This window comes from Syzygium oleosum, unplaced genomic scaffold, assembly GCF_021117445.2.
Source record: "Syzygium oleosum isolate NSW1041296 unplaced genomic scaffold, Sole_v2.1 Sole_v2.13, whole genome shotgun sequence".
NCBI lineage: Eukaryota > Viridiplantae > Streptophyta > Magnoliopsida > Myrtales > Myrtaceae > Syzygium > Syzygium oleosum.
Window position 1 is genome coordinate 4,337,381 of NW_026607497.1, and position 20,081 is coordinate 4,357,461.

At 42.5% G+C, this 20,081-nt stretch overlaps 2 protein-coding genes and 1 non-coding gene across 4 annotated transcripts; 1 reads left to right on the forward strand and 2 right to left on the reverse strand.

The window, feature by feature from the left end:
• Positions 1–660: 660 nt before the first annotated feature.
• On the reverse strand, positions 661–5,255 carry LOC115675200 (lactoylglutathione lyase GLX1-like). 2 transcript variants are annotated; one of them, XM_056316968.1, is made up of 10 exons: positions 5,134–5,255; positions 4,652–4,776; positions 4,429–4,553; positions 4,220–4,284; positions 3,921–4,133; positions 3,698–3,745; positions 3,509–3,619; positions 3,266–3,418; positions 3,031–3,123; positions 661–854 (listed from the first exon to the last, which is right to left on the reverse strand). In XM_056316968.1, the coding sequence occupies exons 2-9, from the start codon at positions 4,762–4,764 to the stop codon at positions 3,070–3,072; spliced, it is 882 nt and encodes a 293-aa protein (XP_056172943.1). In that variant the 5' UTR covers positions 4,765–4,776; positions 5,134–5,255; the 3' UTR covers positions 661–854; positions 3,031–3,069. The 2 variants fall into 2 exon arrangements, with proteins under 2 accessions (XP_056172943.1, XP_030453662.1); XM_030597802.2 differs by lacking the exon at positions 5,134–5,255 and adding an exon at positions 5,018–5,068.
• Positions 5,256–12,960: 7,705 nt separating this feature from the next.
• Positions 12,961–15,696, forward strand: LOC115664609 (GDSL esterase/lipase At5g55050-like). The gene is made up of 5 exons (XM_030586523.2): positions 12,961–13,257; positions 13,876–14,021; positions 14,552–14,785; positions 14,898–15,147; positions 15,256–15,696. Exons 1-5 carry the CDS (start codon positions 12,999–13,001, stop codon positions 15,480–15,482), a joined length of 1,116 nt encoding a protein of 371 aa, XP_030442383.1. The 5' UTR covers positions 12,961–12,998; the 3' UTR covers positions 15,483–15,696.
• Positions 14,446–14,518, reverse strand: TRNAF-GAA (transfer RNA phenylalanine (anticodon GAA)). The gene has a single exon. It is a non-coding gene; the product is annotated as a tRNA-Phe (tRNA).
• Positions 15,697–20,081: the final 4,385 nt, after the last annotated feature.

The following is a 20,081-nucleotide window of genomic DNA, read 5'->3' on the forward strand; positions in this document are numbered from 1 at the left end:
GCGACAGTGGTCATTTATCACCCAGTTCAGTATAATTTCTCGCAAATCACTGAGCTTCTGCGGCGCTCAAAACCATCTGCTGGACGTGCGTGTGTACACGTGACCAAAGATGATCAATAGATCATATTGGATGCTCGACAAGATTTTATGAGGAATTCACATTGTGAAACTGCAATGAAAAGTTCTGGAATCGCATTTTACAGCTGCGTCAGAGGATAAGAGAGGTTAATTAATCGGAGAGGACCATAGAAGAAAGCAACATACCGACCGATCACTATGCTCAAGCATTTTCATTTCAAGCTTATAGTATGGCAGAAGACTAAGGTAAAAGAGTGTTCTAAGATAATGGAAATGTAGTCTATACATAACCATGGGCACAACAAAAGGTTCTCAGTATCTTGCCAAAAAGGAGATCGACAATTCGGACTTTTTCCTTGGCTTCAGCATTCAAAGCTTTCTATATTCTTGATCAATCGACTTTATTGTAGCTTATTAATAGACATCAACCAACATATTGGATGGAGAAACAGTCCACATAATACATGTTTGAGCGGAACGAATTCTTGAAGCGGAAATATTTCATGTTCCACGGTCAAGTGCGAATCTTAAATGCAAGATCAAATTGAGAGACCCCAAGTTCCCACATTTGAGTCAGAAAAAGATTGTGAAGTGAACATCCTTCCAAATAATTAACATGATCTTATTACAAACTGCCTTGCCTTACAACGAGCAATCCGATTATTTTCCTTAACAATGAACAATTTAAATGCTCACTATAAAGAAAAGCAATCAGAATCATCTTTGTTAACGCTGCTTCATTGCTGTTTATTCTGTTCCTCTCTGTCCTCAGGAACCTGGGGAACATGAATTGCACAGAAAACTGTCACACCCCAAAAACAACTAGAAAAGGGGGATGACACGGCCATCCTTCCACACGAAGGACGCAGCCACAACAATAACCAACAACCTGTTATCAACATATATATCTCAAACCACATATATATCAGATAAACCAACGGGTTGGTTACATCATCAGAGTTTCTATAATCCACCAAAAGAACATGTACATCAAGAACTCAGCCAACCCGACGAACTATCAACAACCTTACAAACAACTCCAAAAAAATCATACCCAAAAATCTAACTCCCAAACGTCCCCGCGATAGCGCTCTCGTACTAACGGCCGCTAGCCGAGGAACCTGAAAAGATTGGGAAAGAGAGGGATGAGCAACCACAGCTCAGTGAATAGTACATCTCTTCTAAGTAGATCGAGCAATCACTATGCATGTGTACAAAGCAATACCAGAACTTCAGAAGTCAAACCCAAGGTTTAAAATACATATAGAATCACATAAGAGTTATTTCATTTCATCAAAACTTTGTACAAGTCACAAATACACATTTAAATCCACAATCACAATTCAAACTATCAATGGTCAAGTCCATTGATCAATCTCTATACAAACCACGTCAATGGTCCATTCCATTGACTAATCTCAAATCACACATCAATGGTCTATTCCATTGATGAATCTCATATCATATCAAACGTCGATGGTCCATTCCATCGACCAATCTATTGCTCAATATCTAACTATGGTCACGACACAAAGCCTTGTGACAAGGCTACCAAGATTCCCCCCTTGGCAAGGTCTCCACCTACAAAGCCGGTGGCTCGGCCCAGAAGGATATCCTAAACCCGGTATGCATACCCCAAAACCCCTCAATGGGTTCACAGTCATATTGAGCATCAAACAATCATCATCCAATATCAGAATTCCAATCCATAATACATTTCACAAACCAAATAAATAACTTTCTCACAATACGGCTCATCCGCCAGAAATACATATCGTAGAGCATTTCTTGAATAATTTCCGAACTCATTTCATAAACTAGTTCATAACACAATATACAAATGTATCCTTTCATAATACATTTCCAAAAACGATTCCCAAATCATTCTCAAATACTAAAAAGTAGTAAATGCTCGATCCCAATTTATGCAGCAAAATGCTCTTTTAAGTTCAACATATATATTTATATCGAATCATAATTCTTTCGAGATATGATTTTTATAAAACCAAAGAAGAGATAGTACCACTCACCTTGAAAAGCTGAAAACTAACCTATAGCGGTTTCTCGAGCCGACGCACTCGAATACCTAACAATAAGCCGAAAAACGGTATCAAAACCGAGTAAAATGATACTTCAACTACGATTCGGCTCAACTAAGCTTAGACGCTAATATAACGACTAAAAGACGCCCCCAAATCATTCGTCCAAAGCGATTATCCAAATTCGTCCACGATGCGGAATTTGAGCGCGAAACTTAATTGCGCCATAACTTTCTCCACTAAACTCCGTTCTAAGCGAACTTATAGTCAAGAGAAAGCTTATTCAGAGCACTACAGGAACCCCAACTTGGTAGCCCCAAAATCGAGCCGAAAACCGACGAAAATCGGCCTAAAAACTACTGTTCGCGCACTGTTCACTGCGCGTACTCAACTTCAAAAATTCATATCCAGCAAACCGTAAGTCCAAATCAGGTTCCGTAAAATCCCACGGCTCCGCAATACTGTAAACTACCAATTCTATAAAAATACGCAGCTGAACGACTCAAAAATCAGACTTCGCCGCTTGAATTTCCCAAAATTCCGAATTTAAACCCTAAATCGGAAAACTTTTCCGATCAAACGAACGAGGGGCGCGAGTGCTTACCGAACGTTGAAATACGAAGTTGATCCGAGCTGGCGAGGCTCCGATGACGTGAGCCTTTCCTTTTTCTTCTTCTTCCTTTCCTTTTCCTTTCTCTCTTTTTCTTTCTTCTCCTTTCTCTCTGTCTCGGCCGAGCCAGCTCTCGGCTTAAATGAGAAAATCAGAGTGTTACTGTAGCAACTTTTGACTTTCTGACTTTTTGATTTTTTTTTTTTTTTTTCAAATACCCGAATATTACAAAAACTACATGAGCTACATAGTTAAATGATCATCTAAACCATGAAAAAAAATTAATACAACAAAAATCTCTACCAAGTATTCGCACAATGTGACAGTATGATGCTGTCCATCTCACTGGCCGTGATTCTTTATCTCTTTCAGATAATCCTCATTGTCCACCAAAACCTGTAAACAAAAATCGCTCAATGCAATTATGTCAGCTATATAATAAATCGTTACACATACATATACACACACATACATATATAAATATATATTATCCTGCAGAACTTTAAGGTGAGAAAAAGATTGGAGTGTGAGGACTCACGGTTTTCCTGCCATCAGGGTCGAGGAATGAAGTCATCATGGTGTTGGTTATGGGATTCGGGCCTGGCAGGTGAACGGTCATCCCTCCAAGTTCTTGTGTAACGAGTGCAACAGCCGCAGCACTCTTGTATACATCGTCGGTGCCTATTGCGGCCTATAATTGTGACGGTTGAACTGATTAGCACATGGACAAAAGGTAGCCCTGAACAAACGGACTAGGTGTAAGCGAAAATTTGTCACTTACATGAACATAAGCATTGCCTGCCGTGTACTCGGTCACGTTGTAGTTGTACTTGAGCTCAATGACAGTGGTCTGCGTTTGATCTGATCCATAACCCACCATAGCTATTGCAAACTGCAAAGTCAAACATATAGTTAGATGGGGCATTGTGTCCATATTTGATTTTGTTTTGATTATTGAGTTAAGGTTCACCTGATCTTGAGGGCTGTCGTACTTCAAGAGTATGTTCATGCCCAATGCCTGCACGTATAGTTGCGGCACAATTAGGAAAAAGAAATGGATAAACTAACGTGATTTATATGGAATAATAGATCACACTTGGAGCTATTTTTGCTGTTCTAGATGGTGTAAAAGAAGCATGTACTTATCAGGAATGTGAACCTGAAAAATTAAAAGGTCCAAAGTGTAATTTTACCTTCTCGTAGAAGCTGATGGCGCAATCCAGATCTGTCACTTGAAGCATGATTTGGCAGAGTGGTTCAGGAGTCGGCCCTCGCTGGAGGAGCTCGAAGCTATAGCCATTAGGGTCCTCCACAAAAGCATAGACTTGCGATCCCCCTTCATTTTTCCCCGGTTCTTTGGTGATGACTCCGCCTAATTGTCGGACTTTCTCCACAATCGGATATATCTAAACACGATAATTTAGAATTGTTAGAATCTCGAACGAGTTATTTCTAACAGAAAGTTCACCGTGACGGCAACAGAAAAACTCACATCTTCAGCCGCAATTCCAAAGTGCCCCCATGCTGTCCCAACCTCATACTTCTCAACTCCATAGACTGTCGATTAGGAAGTCGAACGTGTTAAATATGATCAAATATAGTGCCGAATCTCTAATTAGACAAGTCAATGCCAAAATTTTCGTTTGAAAATTCGACTAATCAAGTAGGGAACTAGATGAGGTAAATGTTTGGTGAGCATACCATATATCAGCTCCAGCACAAAATGAGACTCCTGAGGTCCAAAACCAACTATGGCCTTGCTGTGGTTCTTCTCAGGGAAGTCTTTTTGGCTCAACAACTGCATCCCAAAACACTCTTTATAAAACCTGAAATAAAGAATCGACTCAGATCATCAAAGCTGGAAATGAGCAGTTAATGTCCCTATTAGCTGTGAAGATAGTAGGTGGTATCAGCATTAGCTTACTCGACGGTGCGATTCAGATCACCGACTCTAATAACAGCATTGAGGAAGCGGTGGGTATCGTTTTTCACCCATTCTAGGACATTGTCCCTAGTGACATCGTCCGTTGCTGCCATGCTCGAACCCACCTAAATCAACATGACATGAAGACTGAGATCAACAACTACGCTTACAGACAGAATTCGAACTTGGACCCAATTGACATCATGAGCATAAAACATGCGCTCATCACATTCCATGAACTAATCACAGCTAAAAATGGCACAAGGAGTAAGATTAGAGCACACAACAAGGCATAACTTCGCATGAATTCAATATAGAAATTGCAGCGCCACCGCCAACTACATCGCTGTTTCTTAGAAGTTTTACTCGAAACACTAGAATTCGCAAATGTCTCAACGTCATCATCAATTGATTAAAATTCGATCTAACCATGGACAAGAAAAATGGAAAAATGAAGTGGAGAAGAAACAGGGAGAGCTTACCAGGAAGACAGACAGGAGGAGAAGAGGAAAGAACAATTATGTGTGCTTAGTCATCTCCATTGATGTAGTTATACCCTCCAAAAGATAATGATTGATTATTGTATGTCAAATAATGAACAAATAGTGATCGGTTTATAATCTTAGCACGTTTTGACCGCAATTAATATGTCAACATCTTTGGGAAAAAAATAATAATATGTCAACATTGTCTTAGTTTCTAGATAGGTTGATATGTCAAATAGGGGAAAAGTGCCAAAAAAGTCCTAAACCTTTTGCATTAGTGCCAATTTAGTCCTAAACCTTTTTTTGGTGCCAATTCAGTCCTAAACCTTTTGCATTGGTGCCAATTTAGTCCTAAACCTTTTTTTGGTGCCAATTAAGTCCTAAACCTTTTAAATTGGTGCCAATTCAGTCCTAAACCTTTTGTTTTTGTGCCAATTTAGTCCTTCCGGTCAATTTTGATCGGAATTTGCGACGTGGCAGCACGGCGCAGCGATCGAGCATCGGCGGGACGTGGCGACGTGGACAAATTAAATAATATTTTAATATTTTTTGAATTTTTATTTTTTCCTTTTTTTTTTTTTTTTTCCACTTTTTTTTGGCTTTCTCCTTCCTGGCCGGTCGCCGGACGGCGCTCGCCTCAGGCTAGAGGCCAGAGGCCGGCGAGCTCGACCTCGCCGGCCACCGGGAGAGGCGGCCTCGCCGGGCGAGGGCGAGCCTCGCCATGGTCGGGCGAGGCCCGGCCTCGCCGGATCTGGCGAGGTCGAGCCTCGCCGCCGGCCGGCGAGGCCCGACCTCGCCGATCCGGCGAGAGTCGGGCCTCGCCCGACCATGGCGAGGCTCGAGCCCTCGCCGGAGGCCGCGGCGATGGCGAGCCTCGCCATGGTCGGGCGAGGCCCGACCTCGTCGGATCCGGCGAGGTCGGGCCTCGCGGCGGCTGGGCGAGGCTCGACCTCGCCAGATCCGGCGAGGTCGGGCCTCGCCCGACCATAGCGAGGCTCGCCCTCGCCGCGGCTGCGGCGAGGGCTCGAGCCTCGCCACTTTGCCCGACCTCGCCCGGCCTCGCCAGATCCGGCGAGGTCGGGCCTCGCCCGACCATGGCGAGGCTCGCCCTCGCCGCGGCCTCCGGCGAGTGCTCGAGCCTCGCCATGGTCGGGCGAGGCCCGGCCTCGCCGGATCGCGCGAGGCCGGCCCGCGGCGACCGGGCGAGGCTCGACCTCGCCGGATCCGGCGAGGTCGGGCCTCGCCCGACCATGGCGAGGCTCGCCCTCGCCCGGCGAGGCCGCCCTCCCCGGTGGCCGGCGAGGTCGAGCTCGCCGGCCTCGGCCTCCTAGCCTACGGCCGGTCGCGCACCGGCGACCGGCCAGAGGAAGGAGAAAGCCAAAAAAAAAGTGGAAAAAAAAAGAAAAAAAAGGAAAAAAATAAAAATTCAAAAAAATATTAAAATATTATTTAATTTGTCCACGTCAGCGCCACGTCGGCGCCGGTGACCGGTCGCCGGCCGGCAACCGTCCACGTCAGCAAATTCCGATCAAAATTGACCGGAAGGACTAAATTGGCACAAAAACAAAAGGTTTAGGACTGAATTGGCACCAATTTAAAAGGTTTAGGACTTAATTGGCACCAAAAAAAGGTTTAGGACTAAATTGGCACCAATGCAAAAGGTTTAGGACTGAATTGGCACCAAAAAAAGGTTTAGGACTAAATTGGCACTAATGCAAAAGGTTTAGGACTTTTTTGGCACTTTTCCCTGTCAAATAGTATAGAAAATTTCTGGCCAATGACCCGAGAGATTAGTGAACTCTGAAGAATACTGCTAAAGTCAAAAGTTAAAGGTTAGACAGATGCAATTTCGTACTAATATTTATATACCTAGATTAATATGAATTTTTTTTTGTCGAAAAAAAAAGAAAAAATGCTAATATGGTGTTGGCTTTTAGAGATTTCGTGACGATTTGCAAACGAGGATGAGGCGCAGAATACGAGTTTTTTTTTTATTTTCACATCTTTAAATGCAAACGATTTCATGTTTGAATCTACGAGGTTCATGAAATTTAGTTATTTAAGGTCAACGTTTCCGTCGCAAAGATTACATAAATAAGTAAATAGAGAAGAAACCACGAGATTTTTCCAACTATCGAAACTTCATCTAGGTATTGTTGAGCTTTCCACATACAGAAATGTGTTGGAGAAATCGTCTATCAATAATTACGGATATGTGTTGGAGAATTTTCTTGAGAGAGGTTCATGCCATTTTCTAGAGTTCTGACATAATCGATCATCTTTTATTAAAATTGTGGTGCCTTCAATGTATGTGGCAAATCGTGAGGAGTGTAAGACAGCTGAGAGTTTGTAATGATCTTTGAGTTTGTTCATGAAACAAAAGTAACATGTCATATATGTTGAACGTCAATTATTGCTGCAATAAAGATTACTTATGGAATCCGCCGCATCTCAACTTTGACAATCAACTCGGTCTTATCATCAATCTCGTATGCCCTTTCAAAGGTTGACAATTCCTGGCCTTCTTCATTGACTCGCAATCTGGACTTTATCCAAGTCTGGGAAGGGAGGGACAGATAATGCATTGATACATATCCATTCACTTCACAAAAAAAACCAACAATTCCAAAAACATTTTTTGTCATCATCCATCATCTATATCGTTCGAGATGATATCGTTCATATATCTTTCTATAGATCCCGCATCAAGAACTGCCAATTCAAATCAGTTATGAGTAGAGGTGATCATTGGGCGGGTTCTGACAGGGCATGGCCCGAAGGTCAGATCTAATGTATTGCCCGAGCCTGCTCATATGATAATATTAAATTTTAGGACCGAGCCCGCCCATTCACCTCTTGAGCCAGAGCAGGGTTAGCAAGCTGTATGCTCGTTGGGAAAGAACCAATTCTAGTGCCTTTTTTCCGGCATTAGAAGAATTTACAGACGCACATCATCGGTTTCGACACATGCCAAAGAGAAATGCAGGATGTGTAGAAACAAAATTACACATTCTATATATTTAACATTTATCCTTTTCATTACTAATTCTTCGCTGATCAAACGAATAAGATTTACATGTTGGATCACTATAGTCATTGTATCTCGGTGCTACATATCGACATTAATGTCCATCTCCATATATATATATTATTTCTGGGAAAATTACTTCTTTAGATGAACTACTTCGAAACAGCAACTCCATAAAACACAATAAATCTACAAGCCCGTATTCATTCTCCAAGCCTATGTTGATAGAATGCAAAGCTTGCTAGAAGATTATTGGGCCTATGTTGTCAAGATCGTTTTGGTCTGCCAAAAATAGCCAGTACCCATTCAAAGTAACTGATGTAGAAACGCTTGGGCCTAAGTACAAGGAAAATGTACAGAACTGCTTTATGGTTTTAGTCCAATTGTACCTGAAATTGGGTGGGTTCCCACTTGAAAAATCTTCAAAGCTTTGACATGGGAAAATCGATTGCAATGTGGATTAGAAGGCACCATAAACAGTCTACCCATAATCACCATGGAAATTGTTAATGGCTGCCCCTTGAATTATCATGAAGCTGTGTCTTCTTCTCCCAACGTGTGAACTCTTCGGCTGATAATATCCCATCTAAGTTTGAATTTCTCCATGTCGGTACAAATCCATCCCTTCTGAAAATTTGCATACTTTTGGCTTGATAATGATTGAATCGTTGAACTGATGTTGTGAAGTTGGACATGCCTGATGGTGCGGGAGCACCATAGTTTGAATACTGTCAAAAAAGAAGGCCCGAACACTCAAAGAAGAGGACAGAGAGGGCAGCAGATATTGGCTGTCTTGGCTAGTGACCCCTTCCACACCTTTCATGGAATCCTATAGCAGAACAATTAGAACCACTCCTTTGGGGTTGCACAAGCCTTCATGATCAGATTTATACATGACCCACCAAAACCCGAAAATCGTCCATTGTTTCATACTCGGACGGTTCATGTTCCCACCATCGTCGCCGCGCTCTCCTTTCATCTACATGCATTGAGTGATTACTGCACATGTTAGACTTACGTTATTCTATCGATTGGCACACGAGTAAAAGTGCTTAGATTCGGTATATAAATCAACCTAACCCGGTTTAGTATTTCATATTGTTAAAATATGTCTCGAGTTTAAGCTTATAGACGATTTTGATCTAAAAGTGCATGTAGATATACAAGTCATATTTTCGTGAATATGGTTTCCTTAATCTAGAAAGCCTATGGGACTTGGATGTTGCTGAATATTGGAGTTTGAATTTGGTCAACAATTAAGAAAGGGAAATTAATTCCCACTTCAAGTCGGTCCACGAAAAGCAGAAGACGAAAGGTTATTATCTCCTTTTGATTCCTACTAGAGGAAACAAATATTCTTTCCTAATTGATGTTGGAGTCCAACGTGGCTTTTGATTCAGACCATGACTCGGTCAACTCTTGGGCACATATAATATATTCTATTGTCGGCACCCTTGGGAGGTAGAAGTTGAAAAGTGCAGAGTGTGGTCTTCGTGCCGTCCGTGTCCATTTGAAACGCGGAACCGAGTGCTGGACGTGAGTCATCGTGGAATTACATCCTTGAATTTTTTTCGTGCGTGCTATTAAAAAAAAAGTATGAGTAATTTAACAGATTAAATCTTATGGCAAGATTTATATGAGATTGATAGATTATTTCGTGAGGAATTATTGAGGCTAAACACTGCGTGAGTTATTAGATGTAATTGGGGCTTCGAAAACACCGAGAGCGTTTGAGTGATTCGAGTATGGTTGTAATATCCGTTGTATCGCTTGATCTATAATGGAATTCCGTATTGTTCTTCCCGTGGACGTAGGTCACCACGACCGAACCACGTAAATCTGGTATCCGATTTATTTTTTTATTCTGTCAAATTTATTGTTCGATTGCTTGGCTTTCGCAACAAACATTCAAAGAAGAGGACAGAGAGGGCAGCAGATATTGGCTGTCTTGGCTAGTGACCCCTGCCACACCTTTCATGGAATCTTATAGCAGAACAATTAGAACCACTCCTTTGGGGTTGCACAAGCCTTCATGATCAGATTTATACATGACCCACCAAAACCCGAAAATCGTCCATTGTTTCATACTCGGACGGTTCATGTTCCCACCATCGCCGCCGCACTCTCGTTTCATCTACATGCATTGAGTGATTACTGCACATGTTAGACTTACGTTATTCCATCGATCGACACACGAGTAGAAGTGCTTAGATTCGGTATATAAATCAACCTGACCCCATTTAGTGTTTCACATACTGGAGTAGTCAACTCAAGTTCTATCATCATAATTGATAGATTTTCCATCACCACATTCTAGTAGCTATGGAGGGATATAAAAAAGCGGGTGATTCAAAATTGCAGACTTAATTAGCTTTGTCTAGGTCAAGAAAATGTTAGACCGAAAGAGGAGTGTTGCGGTTGGTAAGTGTGGAAGCAGAGGCATTGGGGGTGCAACCACCAGGCAGTGAAGATGGTCAGATATACAACGTTATTATCCATGAAAGCGCAATAAATGATGTTTTTAAAATTAAGATGAACAAATGTGGCAGAAAACCAAATCAAGTCGAACAATGTGGTGATGACGATCTCCACACGCAACTGCGAGTTACGGCTTTGTCAAGAACATGTCACTTCACGAAATGTCACATTCCTAAAGTGTGGAAGCAACAGATTTCATCATCGCCTTCACATCAATCTGCATGAAACCGCAACATTCGCTCTCGTTTCGCCAACTTTGGGCTACAGAAGTCAATATATATCTGCCGACCTTCCATCCACGATGGCCCTCCATAGCAACACACGCTGCATTGCAACAACACCAGCACCAAACGCCCAACATCATGGGGAATGGCCTAAGCACGTGATTTTTCATAACACGAAGCTACACAAATCTCTAAAGCTAAACTGCTTCTCTTGTGCATTTATAAAGTTGCTCCGTCCATGTGCAACTCATAAGATTCCATCCACAGAGCGTCGATACAATCCCTAGTTGTCATGAGCGGGAGAGAAGTGACGTGACGTTGTGTACAAAGGATCAGCTGCAATTCGAATCGAACAACCCATTCACTAAGTCGATTCCTCTCGAGTCATCTTCCAACACGTAGATTACACCATAGCGTTCCAAATAACACTTGTTTTTCTCCCTCCTCCTTAAAAATGCCACTTGCTGGTTAATCTAATACTCAATTACTTAAGTTGGGGCATCTTAGAACCATGCAAGAAGAGACAAGAAAGTTACGAAGAAAAGCAACCTAGTATCGTCCTTTGACTGCTCGAAAGTGCTCAAGCAATTATAAAAACGGGGTTAATTACAAAAGCAGTTGCTTAATGCAAAGGATCCGGCATTAAACCTATAGGTTCCTAGAATTAATTAATCGGTTAATTAAAGGGCAGTTTTCAAGATTTGTCCTGAGCAAATGGAAGCATTGCAAAGCATTAGACAAAAAATTAAAAGGAATGGTCAGCTTTAGGAAGTGCATGGAGTGTGGGTCGGTGCGAACTCCGAGGATGCCACGCAAGACTCGAAATAAGTATGATTGCATCCGCACTTGCAACCAACTTATTGGATGGTGGGATCCACTCCACTCCATCCGTCAAGCAACCCAGTCGCCACGTTGCTAATATAAAAAAAAAACTAATTAGTTACATTCTCGTTGGCATGATCATGTTGGTCATACACATTTAAATATAGAAAGCCGATGATATACCTAATAAAGTATACATGATACACTTTAATACATTCAAAATATAGTTACCCATATCATATGGCACTGTAGCCGAAGAATGATTTTTTTGCCATAGAAATTGTTCAATTATTCGTAAATCTATTATACGGATATCAATTTGATCTTAAATTTTTCAATTTTGTCAATATAGTCTTACACCCTTGCTTGACATTTCAATGTAGTCCTTCAAGTCAAAAATCACTGACATGGCCATGTGCCACGTAGGACGACCGTCGATAAATGGACTGCCATGTCAAAGATTTTTCCGGTGAAAATTGGCCAGAAAGACTACATTGAAATTTCTAGTAATGGTTTAGTATTAATATGGCAAAATTTGAAAAGTTTATAACTGAATTGGTATTCATACAATAGATTTATGATTGATCGGATAACAATATCTATTTTTTTACTATATTTTCGTTTTGTTTCTCCAATATAAGTGATGATTTTCGATCATTCTTGTACCTTATAAATGTTAGGTAGCAAAGCATATTTTTGAACAAAAATACTCAGTATACATGCACAAGAATATACAACCTTCCAATATTATAGTCCACATACATATATACTCGCAAGAGTATGAACATCGAATTTGAATAACCAGCAAGAGCATGAACATGAAATGTCACATTCTAGATCGATCTTTTTAACTCCTATTAAGATACCATACTTTAGTTTTAACCGGATATCCCCGACGACGGAATCAATGTCGAGTCCAAACTGGGAGTCAAGACAGGCATCATTGAACGGAAAACGAGAACTGAAAAAGCTGCGCGCAATAGGAAAAAGCAGTAAACAATCGTCAAAAACAATAAAGAGTCGCCTTCAACGACAAGAGTCAAGAAACAACGATGGCATATTTGTTGGGGGACAGAACCCTCTTTCGCTAATCTACTGTTCTCGCTGACTCATCCCCTTTCCTGGTCCACTCCACTATCTCCCCAAAACGGGAGTTAGAAAAGATAGATCGTCCTGCTTTCACACCACGTACAAACAAAGCCTATCTCCATCCTCGAGCTCATTCCCTCCATCTATATAAATCCGTCCACCTCATTTGCTTCGCATATCTCACACTGCACAGACATCTCTCAGAGAGAGAGAGAGAGGACATGAAAATGGCTTCTAATGGTGTTTGTGCAGGGAGAGGTTTCTGGGTCGTGTTTCTTGTTTTGTTGAGGTTAGGTTGCTCGGAGGGACAGAGGGTGCCGGCGGCTTTCGTGTTTGGGGACTCGCTTGTGGACGTGGGCAACAACAACTACTTGCCAGTCTCGTTCGCGAAAGCCGACTTCCCGCACAACGGCATGGATTTCCCCACCAAGAAGCCCACCGGAAGGTTCAGCAACGGCAAGAACACTGCGGATTTTCTCGGTATGCACAAACTTCTAAATTCATCAGCATCACCCTGCATATGCTTCGATTCTTCGTTCGTTCCTCGTCTTATGTTGAGAGTCATATATCTATCATTCGATCCACCCTCCCTCACTTGGACTTATCACGTAATCGTAGTGCGATATCGATTCGACCCTCCCATGTATGGACATGCATCTGCGTTCCCCAATTTGAGGATCAACATATTGAAAATTTATGAAGCTTCGGCACTGATTGGCATGTGATGTCATGATAAAGTTGATGTAAGAGCATAGACTGATTAATAAAGATCCGCCGCGCTTTAAGTTTCCGCGGTATCATTTCACTGTCATGGCGATGGGGCTACATAAACGTGATAAGGACACGCCCTTTTGGAAAACGAATCAACTTCACTCCTTTTATTGTTAAGAACGATAGATATCTCCCGCTTTTTCGCAATCTTCGCCTACTTTTGCCTTGCTATTTCTACGTAAACATCTACTAAACTATTGCTGGGGAACTGGCTACTTTAGATCCAATGGCTAGATTATTGATATAGAGCGAAAGAGAAAAAGATGCAAAAATAATGAACGCCTATACCCGTCGTGATTGACTGATTGTTATCACCTTTTTGGGCAGCTGAGAAGTTGGGCTTGCCAACGTCGCCGCCGTATCTGGCCCTCATCTCCAGCTCCAGCAAGAGCAATTCTTCGTCCTCCTTCCTAACCGGTGTTAGCTTCGCCTCCGGAGGTGCTGGCATCTTTGATGGCACCGATGAGAAATATGTAAGTAATAGAAACCGTCTTTTGACTTTTCGCAATCGAATTTGATCTTATTATGTAAGCGGTTCGAAGCGAATTCTCCGTCCTAAATTACTTCAATTCGGTACAAATCAAATCTTCCTAAGTGGTGTTTGATTTGAGACCAATCAACTAAAATAATTAATGGGTAGCTACAACATGCGATTGCAGACGGGTGGTGGCCTCATTTAATGGGTCAAATTAAGAAGAAATATGTCATGACACCGATTTCATGATTTATACTAAAACCCATATGTCTAATCACTTTTCTTTGAGAAAAGAAAAGACCATGTGTGTGCTTCATTTTGAGCATGCAGTTCCTGTTCTGTTTTCGGTCAAACACGTTGAAAAAACCCCAAAAGAAAAAAAAAAACTAAGGAGACTAAAAGCAAAATAAAAAGATGAAGAGTGCGGTGAGCGTGGATCGAACACGCGACCTTCAGATCTTCAGTCTGACGCTCTCCCAACTGAGCTATCCCCGCTGGTTTGCAACTTTAACTCGATTATTTCTCCAGCAACAATCGATACCTTTGACCAAGCAAGTGGAATACTACCTCGCGGTGCATGAAAACCTGGTTCAACACATGGGATCGTCGGGTGCAAAGAAGCATGTAGCCAAGTCCATTTTCGTGGTCGCCATCGGAAGCAACGACATCTTCGGCTACTCCGGATCCTCTAAGCTCCGCAAGCAGCACACGCCGCAGCAATACGTCAACCTCATGGCTTCTTCGCTGAAGGATCAGTTAAAGGTACCTACATTCCGTGAAACAAGCCTAACACGATGTTTTAGGTGATTCATTATTGACTACCAAGGTGCGTTCTTCTGCTAATATTTCGGGAAACTCTGAATTCCTGTGGCAGCGTCTCCACAGTTACGATGCGCGCAAGTTCGTGTTCGTGGGGCTCCCGCCGATCGGATGCTGTCCGTCACAGAGGAACCAGAACAAAACGGCCGCATGCAATGAGGACACAAATTCCTGGTCGCGCATGTATAACACGGCGCTCCTAACAATGTTGAAGGGATTGCAGTCCGAGCTCAACAACATAAGCTACAGTTGCTTGGACACGTATGCCGTTGTGCAAAACTTTGTCCAGAATCCATCTGCTTATGGTAGGACTTCGGGAGGGACTCATGATTTAATCAGACCTTTCGAATCTTCTGTTTATCAGTCCGATCTTTAGACCTATCAACTAATGACTATCTGTACCATTTCTTCAGGTTTTGCAGAGGTAAAAGCGGCTTGTTGCGGTCTCGGTAACCTGAACGCAAAAGTCGCATGCTTACCGATTTCACAGTACTGCCCCAACCGGCAAGACCATGTGTTTTGGGATCTATACCATCCCACAGAAGCAGCGGCCCGCATGTTCATAGACAAAGTCTTCAATGGTTCAACACAGTACACATACCCAATGGACGTCCAGCAACTGGCCGCCGTCGAGGTTTAAGCAAAACAAACAATACAAATTGGAAGAATTTTTTTTTCAGACAGTAAGATTACATACTACAGGTTGTCAATTGTCAAAAAGCGATTTAGTGTTTGGGGATACTTGGGTTAAGAAAAATCGATGCTTTTAAAGATGTCATTCTGTTTCAGGGCTTTGTATATCAGAAGAAAGAGTATCGTCAGTTAATATAATCTCAAATTGTTATTTGCGATAATCTCAGAGCAACTGTAAAAATGCCGACAAACGGACGATATCCAGCCGCTATTTCCTGTCCCTTTTTGGGTACGGACAGAAAGTATAAACCAAAGGATCCAAAAAAGCTAGATCTGGGCAAATGCTACCAGCAACATTGACCCGGGAAGTTCATAGTAGAATCGACAATATTGCAACGTGAATGGACAGTGATCAGTAGATGGAAGCCCAACTTACACTTCCTCAATTTTCACGGCCTCTCTACTTAACTTTCGAGAGGGCAGGAGATGAGATCTAGTGGACATTAAGAGGAGACATTTGTTTCCTTTTCCAGTGCTTCGCCGGAATTTTTCCCGCAACGAAATATATTTCACCGAAAGTCATTCTTTGGCTTTTAATTAAAGGAAACGAGGTCCCGCACCAACTCCGGATAGGAAATATCACAAGTACTAAGAAACCAATAACTTTGATTTGTTGGGACAATCCCTTATGATATTTTGAAGATGACAAAATAATCAAGGGCTACTAATGAGTTTATTGGTTGAGTAAGCCATGTGAAAGATGCACAAGCCATTATGCAGATGATGTTCTAACAAGACATTTAAAGGTTATAAGCTCTCTATAAAAGGTGAACAAGGCATTGGGCGTAGATGTGTCTACAAGTTGGAGGTACTTGAGTAGAAGGTGAACAAGCCTAGAACGGAGAGTTCGGTAAAACTTGGAGGTACCATGGATAGGTGAACAGTGAGGTTGAGCCACGATTACTAATATGCTTGAAAGGATCAGAAGATAGAAGCTAGAGTAAAGTTGATATACTTTGCCGATATCAATTATATCCTCGTTAAAAATACTTTAAAATCATAAATGAAAAGATTCTAATTAACTTAAAGAACCTATGTGGAGCACATATAATCATGGATATGCCAAGGTGTTAAGTCTACATGATCAACATCACTATCGTGATCGAAGTGTCTTAAGAAGAACATTTGAACATATCCAAGGAGCCAGATTTATCTATCACTTGGATATAAACAGCGCTCTATGTGGATATGAACATATTACTGCATAGATATCAGTAGCGTACTACATGGACATGAGCAAAGTACTGCGTAATCCGGATATCTACAGAGTACTGTGATAGCTGAATATAAGCAAAAGCTTGGTGAAAATCTGATTTCATCAAATAACTGGAAGCCTGGACATAACCAGGACTATTGATATAAGTGGAACACTTACACTACCGCGACTACTATTTTGTCACGAACTTCAAGATTATTATTTTGTGATATTTTATCTCATCTGTTGACAGCTAGTGATCTGGTATGAATTTCAATTATGGAAGGATATCATTGATTATCAATCTCAAAGTATATTTACTGCGAAAGATTCATATACGCATAATATCTTTGTGGATTAACAATTATCATGAAGACAAAGTACATTCCATAGACGAGCTACTCTATTTCTGGAAACCAAGATTTAATTGTGTGGGCGGCCAAATTTATGGGAACTCAAGTCGATTGACTCTAACAGCTAAATTGATCCTCTAAACAATTGTCTAACGGATACATTGGAGATTGATTTGTGAAGATTTTTTATCAGGTGGTCTGGATGACGAGGAGTATATAAGACGCTCAAAGGCGCCAAGAAGACAACCAGATATCTTGAGTACAAAATCCAAATTTAAAGAGTGCTTTATATTCTTATATCTTGTCTTTTGAGCATACTGATATTATAATTTCTTGAGAGGTGTTGGCAGTTTATTAAGTGTGTGCTTAAATTGAGATAACTTGAGTATAAGCAACACCTTCTTTGTGAAGAAGTGCTTGGATATAGGCAAGCACATACGACTATAACTTCTAAATCGATCTCTAGTGGAATCTAGTTAGTAGATTGTTAGCGTGGGAAAGAGGGCGCAGGGTTACACTAAGCCGAACCACTATAAAGTTCTGCGTGCATCGTTTTCTATCTTTCTACTCATATTCAATTACCCCCTGATAGAAGCGCACTTCACATCTTGATATTTCCTGATCATGCGTGCATCAAATGTCTAACTATATCAGTTTTACGCTTATATTAAACTTGGCTATTTTAATTCCGCAATATTCGTCAAGTTTCTTGAACTCACCTATTCACCCCCCTTTAGGTAATACTGCTAGCCAACATCATGATTTAAGTAGACCGTATAAATACAAACTGTACTGGAATTTAATTGACGATAAGGCTTGGAGAATATATACTCAATGACATAACCAAATGTAAACAAACTATGCCGAAATTTAATCAACTACACAGCTTGAGAACAAAAAGATATTATGCTGAAATTTAATCGCCAACACAGCACCCGGGATAAAGATACACATCGGAATTTAATCGATGACACGAGTTTGGAAAGTAAAAGTACAGTGCATGAAAGTACAGATACTAAAAATAGTAAATTTGTTTGATTTGTGCGTGAGGAGGCCCAGTAGATGGACAATGATATTTATAGTGGTTGTGTCGTATCTGCCTCCGAGCTATTTCTAGCGGTTGCGTCCATATTCCCTTACTTCTGAAAGCTTCGTGCCATGTTCTCATGACGCCATGATCTAGTGTTTGTATAGTTATTCCTTAGAAAGTGCACATCAGTTACTCCACGATCTCGATTGCTTCACTTTCCGGTAACTTTCAACTGATAACTGCACCTCAATGTTTCCTGTGTATTCAGCCTTTCTCTAATACTTTGGTCACTCATTGATCCTTATCTATCGACACTCTCATCGATTATCTTTTAGCCAAATGTAGTCATAAGTCAACAACTGGCTGGTGACAATCGTTGATGTGTGCCAACACATTGATATTGATTTTAGGGGAAAAGTGCCAAAAAAGTCCTAAACCTTTTGCATTAGTACCAATTTAGTCCTAAACCTTTTTTTGGTACCAATTCAGTCTTAAACCTTTTGCATTGGTGCCAATTCAGTCCTAAAACTTTTAAATTGGTGCCAATTCAGTCCTAAAACTTTTAAATTGGTGCCAATTCAGTCCTAAACCTTTTAAATTGGTGCCAATTCAGTCCTAAACCTTTTGTTTTTGTGTCAATTTAGTCCTTCCGGCCAATTTTGACCGGAATTTGCCGACGTGGACGCCTGCCGCCGGCGGCCAGTCACCGGCGCTGACGTGGCGCCGACGTGGACAACTTTAATATTATTTTAATATTTTTTTTGAATTTTTATTTTTTTCCTTTTTTTTCTTTTTTTTTCCACTTTTTTTTTTTTGGTCTCTCCCTCCTCCCTTTGGCCGGTCGCCGGTCCGGCGACCTGCTGAGGCCAGAGGCCGACGAGCTCAACCTCGCCGGCCACTGGCCGCCCTCGCCGAGGGCGAGCCTCGCCTTGGTCGGGCGAGGCTCGACCTCCCAGATCCGACGAGGTCGGGCCTCGCCCGACCATGGCGAGGCTCGAGCCCTCGCCGGAGGCCGCGGCTCGAGCCCTCGCCGGAGGCCGCGGCGAGGGCGAGCCTCGCCATGGTCGGGTGAGGCCCGACCTCGCCGGATCCGGCGAGGTCGAGCCTCGCCCGGCGACCTCGCCGCGGCCTCCGGCGAGGGCTCGAGCCTCGCCTTGGTCGGGCGAGGCCCGACCTCGCCCGGATCCGGCGAGGCCGGGCCTCGCCCGACCAAGGCGAGGCTCGAGCCCTCGCCGGAGGCTGCGGCGAGGTCGGGCCTCACCCGACCATGGCGAGGCTCGCCCGACCATGGCGAGGCTCGCCCGACCATGGCGAGGCTCGCCGTGGCCTCCGGCGAGGGCTCGAGCCTCGCCATGGTCGGGCGAGGCCCGACCTCGCCGGATCTGGCGAGGTCGAGCCTCGCCCGACCAAGGCGAGGCCCGCCCTCGCCAGTGGCCGGCGAGGTCGAGCTCGCCGGCCAGAGGGAGGAGGGAGAGACCAAAAAAAAAAGTGGAAAAAAAAGAAAAAAAAATAAAAGTTCAAAAAAATATTAAAATAATATTAAAGTTGTCCACGTCAGCGCCACATCAGCGCCGGTGACAGGCCACCGGCCGGCAGGCGTCCACGTCGGCAAAATCCGGTCAAAATTGACCGAAAGGACTAAATTGACACAAAAACAAAAGGTTTAGGACTGAATTGACACCAAAAAAAGGTTTAGGACTAAATTGGCCCCAATGCAAAAGGTTTAGGACTGAATTGGCACCAAAAAAAAGTTTAAGACTAAATTGGCACTAATGCAAAAGGTTTAGGACTTTTTTGGCACTTTTCCCTTGATTTTAGTCGTCAACAATGAGTCGCATGTTCCTTTATATTCCGATCACGTGTCCATCCATGTCGACCGCCAGGTCATTGATATCGATTTGACTCTTTTGTACCTTGCATGCCTTGAACTTCATCGCTCTCCATGGCTCCCGAATCTGCAATGTACTC